The sequence below is a fragment of the Neurospora crassa genome, linkage group I (assembly GCF_000182925.2).
Source record: "Neurospora crassa OR74A linkage group I, whole genome shotgun sequence".
Classification (NCBI taxonomy): Eukaryota; Fungi; Ascomycota; class Sordariomycetes; order Sordariales; family Sordariaceae; genus Neurospora; species Neurospora crassa.
In genome coordinates this window covers 8,147,562-8,161,446 of record NC_026501.1, presented here as the reverse complement: position 1 = coordinate 8,161,446, position 13,885 = coordinate 8,147,562, and the positions used below count along the sequence as shown (strand labels likewise).

General features: G+C 52.2%; 3 protein-coding genes across 5 annotated transcripts; 1 reads left to right on the top strand and 2 right to left on the bottom strand.

Annotated features, from left to right (window-relative positions):
• On the bottom strand, positions 1–5,561 carry NCU00515. 3 transcript variants are annotated; one of them, XM_011394473.1, is made up of 5 exons: positions 4,936–5,561; positions 2,332–4,759; positions 2,031–2,277; positions 1,779–1,980; positions 1–1,680 (listed from the first exon to the last, which is right to left on the bottom strand). In XM_011394473.1, the coding sequence occupies exons 2-5, from the start codon at positions 4,361–4,363 to the stop codon at positions 1,354–1,356; spliced, it is 2,808 nt and encodes a 935-aa protein (XP_011392775.1). In that variant the 5' UTR covers positions 4,364–4,759; positions 4,936–5,561; the 3' UTR covers positions 1–1,353. The 3 variants fall into 3 exon arrangements, with proteins under 3 accessions (XP_011392775.1, XP_011392776.1, XP_011392774.1); XM_011394474.1 differs by having other exon boundaries at positions 127–1,980; XM_011394472.1 differs by having other exon boundaries at positions 127–1,980; positions 2,332–5,561.
• Positions 5,562–6,023: 462 nt separating this feature from the next.
• Positions 6,024–7,848, top strand: NCU00516 (hypothetical protein). Its single transcript, XM_011394475.1, has one exon. It carries the CDS (start codon positions 7,144–7,146, stop codon positions 7,615–7,617), a length of 474 nt encoding a protein of 157 aa, XP_011392777.1. The 5' UTR covers positions 6,024–7,143; the 3' UTR covers positions 7,618–7,848.
• Positions 7,849–10,713: 2,865 nt separating this feature from the next.
• On the bottom strand, positions 10,714–13,878 carry NCU00517 (cell cycle checkpoint protein RAD17). Its single transcript, XM_959228.2, has one exon. It carries the CDS (start codon positions 13,698–13,700, stop codon positions 10,866–10,868), a length of 2,835 nt encoding a protein of 944 aa, XP_964321.1. The 5' UTR covers positions 13,701–13,878; the 3' UTR covers positions 10,714–10,865.
• Positions 13,879–13,885: the final 7 nt, after the last annotated feature.

Below are 13,885 nucleotides of genomic sequence, written 5' to 3'. Positions count from 1 at the left end.
GTCATACTTGAGATCACTACCCGATTGCAAAAAGCCGTCAGCTAGACTAACTAACATAGACCAACAACTGGCGAGACAGTCATGTATCAAAACGAACCAAATCCGATCGTGACGGCTTGGTTGTTCCGGACAGTCAAGAATACATACTGTCAAGGATAGTCAGTCAGTCGTTATTGTATGTCTGGTGTATTCCTAAATTCACTGCGCTGTGTTTGACATCCTTCCAAATTACCTATCCCCTGTGCCTTTTTTCTCCCTCCAGAACAAGTTGTCTCCAAGCCCCCGATATGGATTTGACTCGCATCCTCTCATTCCATGTACCTTCTTTTCCTCTTTTCGCTTTGATGTTCATCATGCTCACTCATTCTTTGCGCTGGGAAGGCTAAATGAATCGGCCCACCTTGCCACCTGCGCTACGTCACGTTGTCTACCATTCCAATGATTTCTAAGTCCGCATCGACGCTTTTCTTCAAAAAGATAGGTAGAATATGTCCCTTTCTTGCGCTGTGAATCGAGTTCTGTGCGTTTCCACTCGATGAAGGATTATCAGCTACGTACCATTCCGCTCTATTGGCATACTTCCTTCGAACAAGGCAACTAAATAAAAGAGAACCGCATACCAGAACGCCTAATGCTTATGGTGGAGACTGAAATCCAACCGCGCTTGCTCCCGTGACCTGAACTCCAAACGCTTTTTGATGACCACAAAAGGAAAGAGACTGATCAATGCGTGATGCAACAAAAAGAAAAAGAAGTTCAAACAGACGTGACGTTAAAATGAAAGTGGGTAAGCCTGGAGTTAGAAAAATAGCCCCCGTCCGTTGAAAAGTAACCTACTCCTACGACTATAAATCGCGACGCTTGCGCTTTCTTTCAAGCCATGGGCCTAGACAACCAGGTCTATCAGGCGGAATCAGTTGGTGAGAAGAGGAAGGCAGTTGCAAAGAAGAATTGGAGTCAATGAAGCGGGCATCACTGTTGCCAGGAAGGGTGTTGTTGCCGTTCAATTCCCATGTGGCCTGATGATCATGAGCTTCGGAGGGCTGCTTGTGTGCGATAGGATGCCTACCACCTCCAGAAAACGAGTGCCGTAGACGTCCAGAGTTGATAGCCTCCTTTCTCCAAGCCAAGACATCATGACCAGAAACGGTGCGCTGCCCTTGTGGCCAAATTCCAGCAAGATGTGCAGCAGCGAGGACCTCATCTATTGCCCGGGAAAGACGGATCGTCTCCCTCTGGTGAAGTCTCAGTAACTTGTCTGGCAGCAGAGGCCTGCTCTTGTGGGGAAGGTTGAGCAGCATGTCTTGCTCCAGTGTTGGCCAACTGGTTCGAGGAAGCATGAGACCCGTGTCCCTATTCAGGCCACTGTCTACCAGCACCAGTAAGGGGAAAGGTAGAAGAACCAGGGAAAGGGGTTTCACCGGAATATGTGGACGCAAGAGGCTGATCACGCTGTGCAAGTATGGACGGCTGCCCTTGTGCGGGGCCCCTCGTGCCGGGGATCTGATCAGGGAAAGCAGGGTCGCGATTTGAGGGCTCAAAGGCAAAAGACGCTTCACCATGCTGCATCCATGGAGGTGCTGGTTCGGATGTGTATGATGGCGCCGGTGGCTGTTGGGGAGTGGAGGACATCTGGCTCGTGTCGGCAATTCTGTAGGCGTTGTCACCATCAGAGGCAGGCTGGATCGCGAAGAAGGTTGTCAGTAGTCCGACTTCCAGCTTTTCGCAGGAGAGCAGATACAGAATCTACCAGCGAGGATGGGGGGCACGAGACTGACCCTTTCACGCGGTGGGCGTTGGCTGCTTTGTGCAGACGTTCCCGATGATGACTGTCGCTGGTGCAAGCTGCCGTGTCTGGGCCCTCGTCTCGTGTTGCCTGTATTTTCCGAAGGAGGCGATCGTCGATCCGCTGCTTGCCATGCCCTGGGGCTGCTATACCTCTCATTGAATTGGGCCATTTGACGAAGTAACTCGTGCTGCCTGTAAACGTGTCAGAGCAAAAGGTTGAAAGACTGGAGGGCAAAGCTTACGTTCTACTCCCATGACGCCTGAAGTGCCCACTATCTAGAAACTCTCTGATGGACTGGGCATTGGCCTGAGTGTATACTTGCTGTGTAGGAAGCTCAGATCGACAGTAAGGACAGCTATTCGAATCCTGAAACCACTTTTTGATGCAATGTTCGCCGAATATATGTTTGCATATGGGAAGTCGTAACGGTTGCTCTGAAATGCCCTCCGGGCTCTCGGTACCGTAATCGTTGTAGCAAATATCGCAGACTGCCAAGTTAGACTCAATGATCTCTGCGATACAAAGATAAGATGGCAACTTACTCCGATCCGTTTCAGGCAAGTCCGCAACATTTACAGGTTCAAGACTTTCTATCGCCTTTCGAGACGCCACCTTCTTTGTACTTTGTCCGCGAGCTACCTGCCGTGCCCTGAGTAACTGCGCTGCTCTTTCCTCATCGACTAGCCGGCGCGTCGGTATCTCGTCTGGAAAATCCATATCGTCGTCACTGAGGCTGTCGGAGGGATGAAGGGCTCGCACCAGGAGATCTCGCATCTCTGTTCGCATCTCGGGATAGGCAGGCCCACGGGAGAACGAAGTTGAATGTCCAACAAATGGGTGCCCCGTATTGGACACGGACACCGGAGTGGGAGCAGATGCAGAGGTGGTGGCGGAGCCAGTGCGGGACTGATTATCGGGAAGTGGTGCAGCTGTATTCGTCAACCCGGAGCCTGGTTGTTGGCGAGACGGTCGGTCAGCGCTCGATGCCGAAGCCTGGGGGCCCGGGGGGTTTGGGGGGCCCTGGGGAAGCTGAAGGGCATGAAACAAGTCGTTGCCGCCTTCGGTTGGAATCGACATGCTTGACGGACGATATGGAGCGAGCCTTGAGCGAAGATCGGGGGCGGGAAGCCTGATATGACTACCTGCTGATGAGGTCGCAGTAGCTGGGAGTACAGGTTGACTAGATTGATGCGAAGGTTGGCGACGATGACCCAGCGGGGGCCCATTTGTGTGATGTTGATTGGGGTTGTTGACACTAGTTGCGTGGCTTGTGTGACGAGAACCCCAATGGCCTGGGTCTGGCAGTACCTGGCCGAGAGGATTGATGTTGCTGAAGGTCGGGTGATTATGCGAGCTTGTAAACCTGTCGAGGTAGCCTGCTTCTATGGACGACAGACCGGGTGGTGGTGGTGGTGGTGGCGGCACTGGTGGGAATGCAGAACGGCTCGGTCCCTGTTGAGGCGTCCAGCCAGCCTGTATCGGTCCCGAGTCTAAGCCACCAACCCGCGGAGTGGCGGTTGCAGCAGTTGCAGCAGATGAGCCACCTTGAGTTTCTGTGTTGCCCATAAGCGTGTCTGCATCTGCACTGGAGACGGGGTTCGCAGCTGGTTGCGCCCCCGGCCCTCTACCCAAATTTCCTGAGGAACCACCATTCATGCCGTACAGCTCTGCCATGGAGCCCGGCGGAGCAAAGTAGGGAACCGAAGGCTGTACCTGGAAAGCGAGGGAAGGGAGAGGCCAAGATGCCGTCGTGGACTGTGCTGGGAACCACGTGTTAGTACCGGTACCGGACGTGACCGTGTTTCCGGCACTGACACTCGAGGCGCTGACGCCCGTGGTCGGGGCCGTGACGTTGCCATTATTGGCATTGTTGTTGCTGTTGTTGTTACTGCTGGTGCCGTTGCCTCCGTAGTGATGAGCATGGCCAGTAGATGGATGGCTGTCTTGCCGATTGCCACCCGGATTGTCCATGTTGTTGCCGGCGTTTCCACTATTACCCTGACCAGACTCTTGACTAGTTCTGTTTTGGTTGTTCATGGCGTGGTTGCTGTTGCTGGCAGCGTGAACTGGATCGTACCCTCGATTCGCCGAGTGGGACGTAGGCGGAGAAGGGCCTGAGGGATATGTGGGAAATGATGGCGGCGTGGGCCCATGGGATCCAGGAATCTGCTGTACCTGAATGGGAGGGAGAAAATAATAGTTTTGCTGTTGTGGAAGCGGGAGAGAGTTGTCAGAATAACCCGCGTGAAGGAAGAATGAGTGGTGTAATGATGACGCGGGCGGTAGGTGTGGCGGCGGGTGAGGCAGGGTCGACTGTTGATGGCGGTTGGATGTTGTTGTTGATGACTGCCCGTGGTTCGGTTGTGATCCTCTAGATCCTCCAGCTCCTTCTGTTGTCCCAACAAGACTTCCACCTTCGGAATCTCCCGTTTGCGTTCCACTTGCTGCGCCTTCCATCAGTCCACTTCTGTATGGGCAACGACCTTGCCCACGGATTTGCGGACCATTTACCCACCAGCCGGGAAGCGGGACAGGATGAACAGAAGCCTGCATCGTGTAATTCATTTCGTCCATAGTCGCACGCTGACTCAAAGAGCAGCTCGGAGAGATCGATCACAGCAAATGAGACGTAGAAAGGCTAGATCGAGCCCGACGGATTCTCAACGGACTGTTGCATAGGTGTCCACCATAGACCTTGCTCTTCTCAAAAAGGCCCTTAAAGGGTCTCCCGGTATCTGCTTCGAAACGGCCAGATGTGTTGGGCGGGATTAAGTATCAGATAAAGAGATCGAGGTCTTTGTTTCGTTTGTTGTTTGCCCTTCACAGTCCCAAGTGGCACAGGCAGAAAGTAGAAAGACTGTTGACTAGTGGAGTGAAAACGAGGCACATCTAGATAGAATTGGAGCCAAAGTATATCTGCCCAATTCCCGTGTGAGGGTGAAAACGTCGTATCGCAACGGGATAGCAAGTCTTGCAACAATCAGCAGGTGTTCGCCCAGGACTAAATGTTGGTTCGGAAGCATGGGTATCCACGGGAGATTTATTGATCGGCCTGCAGTATAAGCTCAACTTTGCCCACCGCAGCCAGGTACGTTACGAGTGAATGGCGAACACTTGAGTTCTCGACGTGGTTGGAAAAAGCTCACAGATGTCGCGGTTCACCGAGATGAAGAGAGGCTTCTGCAGAGTCCGAAAAGATGCGAAATTGCAGGCCAGCCTTCTTGACTTTCCACGATTGCTATGCCGGCGCGACTAAGATGGCGCCTTCTAAACCCGTCTCTTATCACTACCAGTTGTCCTAGGCCCTCCGATGAAAGGGTTGTTCTTTACCGCCGTTGTGATGGGCCCTTTTCATCCAAGGTAGGCGGCCGGACCAAACAAGGATAACGCCGTGCGTTTGAGGGGAAGGCGGATTCGGCGGGTAGAGGTAGACTTGGGTGCCCTTGAAGCTGAGGCTGTTTGATTGTTGTCGGGTTCGAGTAGGCCGGAGCAGACGAGCAGTAGTAGGGGTAGGGCGGCGGGCATCAAGCCGCGGATCGATAGGAAAGGGAAGCGAAGAGAGATCGAAAGGAAACAAGCACAAGGCCGTTGAGTGATGTGGGAATGCTGTTGGTTTTGTATCAGCCATGGAAAAAGCCAGGGAGCGGCGGGACCGGGGCGGAGGTGGGCAGAGCAATGGCACGTCTTGTCCCAGCGTCACAAGAGCAACGAAAATCCCGTAAAATCATGTCATCAATTCGTTTTTGGAACATTGGCAGCATGAGGCGGAAGCGGACAGGAGTGGCAGCAGTTACATGGATGTAGGTAGGCTACTGGCTACCTATCTCCAACTGCCTCCACGAATCCGCGTCCACTCACTGAGCATAGAGGCAGCTGGAACTCTGGAAGCGACCTTTTTCGTTCCGAGCCTTGATAGCTGGGGACGGTGGGTTGATGGCAGGGTTGGTGATACAGTCCAAACAGTTGTTAACCATGCGAACCCAACCACTTACTCCACCATTCAAGCCTTGCAGCGCCCACGTAGAGTCATGTAACTCTTGCGGAATGGGAGCTCGTAATGAGAGGGACGTCTCCAAAGGCACAATACAGTTGCAGCTGTTCTGGCGAGAGATGCCCCGAGCCGTTTGTTCTCCCAGAGTTTTGTTGTCTTTGTTACTGACTTCCAACCACCATTTCGACCTCGGCGTACATGCCTGACTTCTTTGTGAACGGGGAAGTGCTGTTGGAACTTGGCGGCGGGGTCGGCTCAAGCAGTGGACCGGGACAGGGCAGTGAATCGATCTGTGACGAGTACACGTCTTGGGAGTCAGGGAACGTCAAGCGTATCAATGATCAATGCCCAACCAAGGTCGCTTGCGCTTCTTCTCATTTTCGACATTTCAATCATTCCACCGTTGCCTTGCTGTGTCTAGAGATTCTTGCAGATGCGTACCTAGGTATTCTGTGTTCTCAGTTTTCTACTATGTAACTTGCCTTCGGATGAGGACCACTTGCCGTTCACTTCACTGCATGTCGTGGTACCACCTGATTGACGGCGCAAGTTCAAGCCACCGAGCTGGAAGCTCGTCTCACTGAGCTGCTGACTGAGAGTGGGGATGCGACAGGCAAGACTGTGTTTCCGGCGACCGAGCGCAAGCCATCGCCCACGTCTTTCTTTGTCCTTTCGATGTAATTTACCACGATGAGTGAGCACAAGTTGTATCACCACCAACGGAACGCACTGCGCGTGCACCAGCAGGTGTAAAGGTGAATACCTTATGAGCTATTTCTGCCATTCTGTAACATGTGGCGGAAGAAGGCAGGCAGCTCCCGTCTGGCTCAACGAGACACTACCTACCATACGGCAAACAGGGCACGCAGTGGTCCGGGTGTTCAACGGTGCCGTGTTGAGTGGCCCTCAGCAGCGACGGGAGGCACCCATCGCAGCAACCCCCCGCCAGGTAGCGCTTTCGGACCTGACGGGACCAAACCGCTCCCGATATAAATACTCCCCGCCTCTCGTTGTCCTCCTCTTTTCCGACTGCAAGTAAGTTCGGCAACTTCGCCTCGTGTCTTTACGTTTGAGTGTCCCTGAACTCCTTCATGCTATGGGGTAAGTTCTCATCACTGATTACTTATCGTACCTAGAGGTACCTTTGCAGCTTTTCCCACACTTTATTCGGCGCTGACCCACCTCGATTGCCCGGTGACCCTGCGTGCCTGCTACGCGTATCGGTATTTGTTGCAAAGCCGCACTCTGGGCCGTCAATACCTCTGCGCAACCATCACCAAAACCTGAAAAGCACACGAGCCTGCAATCGCTAGCGTGGGCCCCCAGCGTTGCTTGTTTGTGGTGGCACCACTAGAATATTGTTATGAAAATGTGTGCCGTAACGAACAAGCGAGGGGCGCATCAGGAAATGCAAAGAAAAGCACCCGGCCTGCCCAGTCTGTTGCTGCTTGCTCGCAGTCTCACACATCCACTAACTCTGAATCTGGAGCTTATAATCCGTCTCACAGCAGCAAAGAACAGCATACACTCAGAGGCAAACCACGTCTTAGAACTTGTAGCGAGGGAGGAAGCGATGCAACTGTGTCATGTCATAACACCATGTGGCGTAAATTCGGGCAGCACCATGCTAACAATACCAGCGTTGCGAGCAGTTTCACTGGGAAATCTGCGGTGGGGCGCCAACTCGACTCGTAAAGTTCGTCAAAGGTTGGTTGGTGTGTGGGATGAAGATCGTGGCCTGGGAGCTTCCTGTACACTACCAGAGATTATCGCAGCACAAGAACGATGTCCAGCTCCGGGAACGCGCTGCGTTGTTCAACCGCGAAGCAGTGACTGATCGTTAAAGCCATGCGACCTTCGGAAAGAGTGCCCGTTACTCATCGTCAGACCCCCTAGAGTTCACCACCTCATGGGCTAGCTAACCAGAGACAGATAGATCGTTGATCCCGGAAACAAGTGCACGCAAGTCCTGGCAGCCGACCTTTAGGCCGCACAGCCCCGCCGCTTTATCCATACTTACCTACCCTGTCGCTTAAGCACTTATCCATTGGCTCAGCGTGAACGACTTCTCGAGTCCCCGAAAGCTGATTTGTCCAACAGCACCGCAATCCTGGGGCTGATCGTCTTTACTAGCTTGCCGGATCACCAGCGATGATAATGAGATAACCATCGTTACTGTTGACAATATCCAGAGAAGATGTCTGTATATCTCGGACATTGTGAGCTTGGTCAGCTGATAACGATATTTGCGCTCAACATATAACGATCATGAAGTGTCCAGATTTTCCGCTTTCTGATTACACCAAGAGGAGTGACTAACTTGGCATAATCCGACCATCCTTTTACGATTTTTGTTCCTCATTAAAATAAAGTTAACAGTATATGTCTTCCGGGGTTTAATCGCTATCGAAGAAAAACTGGCTGGGACCCGAAGCCATGCAATGAGAAGCGAATCCAGGCCATCAGGAAACCCAGATTGGGGAGGTCCTGCGGGTCATAACCAATCAGATGTAAGACAAGGCCAACTGACCACCTCTCTCTCCCTAGTTCTAACATGGCTTCTTTGCATCTGGGCTTTTCGATTTTTTTTTTTTCAGTTTCCCCTTGTTAATTCTCTCGCTTGACTGGTCGCATGAGGTTTCTTGGGGTACGCTTTGTTATTTCTGCATCTGGCACGACATGGAAAAGCATTATCCCAGCCCCTCCGTGACCCAATGCTTCTCCGTCTAGGCAACTGTCGGGTTGCCATGTTTCGAACCTTGCTCGTGTGCCAGGTGGTCAGCACATGAAAAGGACACCATGCTTTGCCCCCATTTCTAGGTAATTGAACACTCTTACTGTGAACCGCGCCTTACCCTTGTAGTGATGAGCGCAGAGCGACATCGATGTTCACAAGTGAAACAAGGTAGAGCGAGAGGATGACGCTTTAATGATTACCATAAGCAACAATGCAAAGATTCAATTTTGTTTCTTCCTTGGTCGGGCAAGAAGTGTCGAGCTTAAGAAAAAAAAAAAAAAAAAAAAAAAAAAAAGAACGTAAATCCAGTTTCGGCTGACAAGGGAAGGGATTCCATCTGGAAACAAGATATCTCTCTCCTGCGTGAGCTGTCAGTTTCCAGATGAAGGGGACTTGTCGTCCGTGGTCAAACTCTACATCTCTGATACCAACCAGTCCAATAATCCTACCAAGACGTATTCAACCTGTCTCCTGTGTTGTACATAGCAATGCCCACAAAGTACTATTCAGTGTTCACCCGCATCATACTAGGTGCCCGACTGCTTTAACCTTGCCCGCCCGATCCGACCCAGCCGGCCGACTTACAACGGGCAAAGAGTGGGTCCCCATTTCCCGCATGTCGGGTGCGGGCACCGGCACCATCGGAGCGGATCCCAGTTGGCGTTGTGGTCGGGCATCCATCCATCCATCCCTTCCATCACAAGCAGAAGTGCAATCACATCACAACTGCCTAACCTGGAGAAACTGGCAACAGCAAATGTGATATATGCGTTGCAGACTGACTGACTCTCACCGGCGCACGGTAGCTATCGATCCCATGCATATCGTTGCCGTGCCGGAGCTATTCGCGGGAACTTGTAATAATTCTGGCTGAATGCCGCCATCGAGACAGCGAGAAGTTCAGATTATTGAGGACAACAAGAAATACAAATAGTAGCATCCTGGATTTCAAACAGCATCTCTAGGCGGGATGCTGTCTCGTTTGTTGGTGTTGGCCGACTGCGGCAAATGCTGTTGTTGGCTTCTTCACCCTTCGACCAAGTACTAGTCCCAACTGCTCCCGACCCCGACCGACCCGTCCGGGTAGCCCGTCTCAATGTTTGTCCGCTGTTGCCGCTAGCATCCCTTGGTAATCCCCTCCCCAGGCCGTCGGGGAAAGTTTCATCAAAGAAGATTCACAAGGAAGTTAAGAGAAAAATTCATTGTGTTGTCTGCTTCAGCCAGACAGGTGATTTGCAGTGTGCCTGGCTGCCGCGCATCTGCTTGGAACTTGGCGCCGTGGTTCGTACTCAATTGCGCGCCTGATGGGAAATTGCAGTTTGAGCCAAAATGCGAGAATGAGATGTTGTTGGTGGACATCGGCACTGCGTGCGGGCGGGCGGGCAACAACAACAACACAGTGAGGGCAGTCGGTGCGCCGCGGCAGCGATATCGCGCGATAGCGACGCTGGACGCAAGCAAAAAACTGCCCTGCACCGCTTACCAAATTTGTGATAAAGGAAAAACAAACTGTCGCAACGTCCTCAACAGTCATTATGAGAAGTAAAAGAGATGCCAAAAAAAAACCATGAATATCTTCCAAGTCGTAGCAGGATGTTCCCAGCCGGGAAACAAGAATAAAAAAAAGTGCAAAAAGTTGACAAAAATATGATTCGAATTCTGGATGTCCAGATGGGTTCCAAAGATTAGGGTATTGGAGTATTTTGGGCCAACTCACGGTCACATCCGGTAAAAGGCAGGAGATGAGTTCGTATGAGCAGGCCCACTCCAGCAATTGAGCGTCTGACAATTGACTTATGTACCTTGTAGTTAACTCCTACCACAAGCCCAATGTTGCCACCACAACTACAACAACCACGAGGTGCCATCGTTCACCTTGTATGGCTCGTGCACCGCTTGGAGTTCCAATCGCAGTGATGATTAAAGATATGACAATTGGTGCTGAAGTTTTAAGATCTTGGATTGTTGGAGTAGTCAAAGAGATGTGGTACTAGGGTAACTGACCTGAACATACAGTTTACGGATCTGTGAAAAGATAGTTGTTTGTTGTCTTATCATCTAGGCTCTCCTCTAACATTGTACTGTTCCCGTACTTCAGCATCGTGAACTGCTTTTTTGCTATTTAGCAAAATTTATCGAATCGAAACGGACACAATTCTACAGTACCCTGCACATCATACTCGAAATATGGTTTACTGGGCGTGGTCCTCTCATTGTCATCTATTCCTGTGTAGTACCATCTCTGCCAAATTTCATGTTTCTAGATCTTTTTTTTGTCACGTAATAATGCCCCAAGTAATGTACCCTTGAACTCTTGGTCCCGAGTAACGGCCATGCCCGCCCATCAATCAATCCTCGATATCATCATCACTCAACACCAAGCTCTGAATCCCACCCAGCTCCGCCGCCTCCTGCCCCTGTCCATTACCATGCACCCTACTGGCAGTAGCCCGGCTGAGGATCGCACCTAGCCCTCTCTTGTCCCGCCCGGGGATCATCGCTTCCTCCACAGGTTTATCCGTAGTCCAACTCTCAGTCACCCCTGCCTCCTCCGCTCCTACAGCTTCGTCTTCGTCCAAATCCTCGGTTGCGGGAGGCCCAATGCCATGGAAGGACACGATCTTGTCTAGGTCCCGCATACGCATGGAACCGAACGAGCCGCGTCGACCGCGGGCAATGTGTGCCATGTAAGGGAGACGCTCGAGGACCATTTCTTGTCGAGCGGCGGAGCCGAGCGAGAGGAGAGGGGGCGCGGAACTACTTGACGCGGAGGTCGGCTCTTGCCTGACTGGCTGGGGTCTTTGTGTGCTAGCCCAATCTTTCACGCTGTTGACGTTCGGGTTCACTGTCGAGGATGGCCTTTGGAACGCCGATGCACCGCTGGTCAAATTCATAGTTGTGCCGCCGCTATGCGATAATGTCATGCCGTCCTCGCCCTTCAGCATCTTGGTAGCCCACATGTCCACACAACCTTCCATTTCCTCCTTGGCCCTCCACAGCTTGAGATAAGCCGGGTAGAACATTTTGAATGCGTCTCCTCCCCCACGACCTGACGTTGGGTGCGTCTGCCGTTTAACAGGCGACGGTAAGGAGAACAATAGGCCGCGAACGGCGACCTGGAATGCCATTTCATCCTGCCGGAGTATATGGCTACCCGAGTCCTTGCCGCCGTAATTTCCGCCGGCAAACCCTCCCTTTCCGCCAAAAAAAATATCCCAGGAGGGACAGAGAAGGTCGGCTTCGGACAGGTAGTCGAGACATCCATTCATGTAGTCTAAGGAAGAATTCGGATCGAGGGGACTACTCTCGCACGACAGGGCGTAATTTTCGTGTAAGGCCGCAATGAAGGTCTGGGTGTCAGTACCCAGTTCATCGATTAGCGTGTCAACAGCAACTTCGGATTTCTTCGGCCTGGACAAGTGTGACAGGTAGCCTGGTAATGTCTCCGCTTTTGCTTCTTCAGACCCCAAGGGGAGCGGCTTTTCAGCCCTTTTGTTGTATACGACTTTTCCAACCGCGTGGAAGATACCCAGCGTTGCCTCTCGCTGAGATATTAGCTCAAGGCTTTCTTGCTCACCCTTGGTCAGCGCTGCATCCTTTGATCCTTTTTTCGTCTTCGTGAAAGCAACCTTGGATCCCCAGTCGGCGTCATCGTCGCCCTTAACACAAAGGAACTCTAGCGATGCAATTGCATTTCGGATGTCCCCAATCTCTCCAAGACGTTTGAGTACAAGTGGTCCAGGGGTCATTCGGCGGCCCGACCTTCGGGCTTCCTTCTTAACTACCAGCTCTAAGGCTTTAGCGAGGAGAGATGGCGCAATGGGGTTGAATTCGATGACACCTGTCCCAGGGTGTCGCAAAATCTCGGGACCTAGTAATCGATGTGCAGTAAAGCTGTCGGCGGAAGCAGATGTTGTAGTAAGCAAGGTCTCAGATATTACCATTACTATTGGAACAATCGAGTCCGCGGGTGGTGTCTGCCCAAAGGGTGTGAGTGCTGGGGTGTTAGCCGCCAAGAACTCATAAATTGTGTTCCTGAAGTTGGTCAAGGCGGTAGATGATCGCATGAAGGTATTGGGAAATTCTTCAATTAGGATTACCCTTCGGCCCTGATTTGATGTGTTGATCGTGGGCGCCAGTGCCGGCAGAGGTGAGTCGCCTTCCAGGTCCAGCTGTCCAAACTTCCGGCCTCTTCCCAAGAACTCTTCGAACTGCGAAGACGCAGACTGGTATCCCTGAGGAACACCGTATGAACTTGCTGGATTTCTCCATTCAAGAACTTCGCATCGCATATCCTCGGCTAGCAGTTTCAGAGTGGTCGTTTTGCCCGTGCCAGCAGCGCCCTTCAGCACCAGGAGGCGCTGCCTCATCCGGCCAGCAATAACGTCCTCCAGCCATTTCCGCACATCTCCCACTTTCCTTTTGTGTACAGCCAGCTCCTCCAGGTTTGTTGGGGCGAATCGTTCGGACCACGGTCGGGAATCGTCATCGGTCGACGGAGGTGGGGCAACCACTGGCCTAGTTGGTCTTGACGGCTTCAAGAAGCGCTGACCCGTGGTTGAACTTAGCGTACTAGTCTGGGTACTGAACAACGAGCTCCCTTGGGAGGTGCCCTGGGAGTTGTCTTTGAAGCGCCTGTGAGCTTGCAGTCCAACCAAGCTGGATGCTGCCGTCTTGGACAGAGCGATGTCGTCATCGGACTCGCTAATGATATCCTCAAGGAAATCGCTAATATCCTTGCTGCTCACGCCCGATTGCGCAGATGCTTGACTCCTTTCCGTTTGCTTCGAGAAGAGAACCTTGAGGTCCCCATTCCTCCCATTTTCCTCAGTTTTGAGTTTCTTCTGTGCCCTCGTCCGTGACTTGATCGGGCTTGCGCTTGGGCTCCCGGAAGCAGCTTTTGGCAGTCGGTTCCGAAGGGTGGCAGACGATGCAGCTGGAGGTTGAGATCTTGTCGAAGCGCGTGTAGTTCTCGTAGTGGCTCTCACAGGACTTGAAGACTCTGGTATTACTTCTGGGAGGTCGTTATCGTCTGGCTTAGCGGACTTGCTCGCGACGGGGGACGCGATGAGGTAGCGATTCAGGGTGTTTTGATTGTTTTGACTCGTCTGCTTCTTCTCGTCTTCTTCGGCGTCAGAGTCGTCGACAATGGTCCGTTTGCGTCGCTTTGCAGCCGGCGCCATTGCAAGTTTCGCAGGTGCGTGCGACACAGCATTGGTCACATTGCACGGTGGGGTGTAACGAAGAGAGCTGTATGAGAAAGGCGGTTGTTGAAGTGACGAAGTCCCAAATTAAACAAGAAAAATCATCATAGAGGCAATGGCGATAGGCGGCACTTTGCTCCCGCGACCTACCTTCATGGCACGGC

Bases quoted from the DNA above. Each gene is read 5' to 3' on its own strand.
- NCU00517 (XM_959228.2), bottom strand. From the start codon at position 13,700: ATGGCGCCGGCTGCAAAGCGACGCAAACGGACCATTGTCGACGACTCT.
- NCU00516 (XM_011394475.1), top strand. From the start codon at position 7,144: ATGAAAATGTGTGCCGTAACGAACAAGCGAGGGGCGCATCAGGAAATG.
- NCU00515 (XM_011394473.1), bottom strand. From the start codon at position 4,363: ATGGACGAAATGAATTACACGATGCAGGCTTCTGTTCATCCTGTCCCG. The intron at 1,981-2,030 runs GTAAGCTTTGCC...ACACGTTTACAG, and splicing joins AGGCGTCATGGGAGTAGAAC to GCAGCACGAGTTACTTCGTC. The intron at 1,681-1,778 runs GTCAGTCTCGTG...TTCGCGATCCAG, and splicing joins AACGCCCACCGCGTGAAAGG to CCTGCCTCTGATGGTGACAA.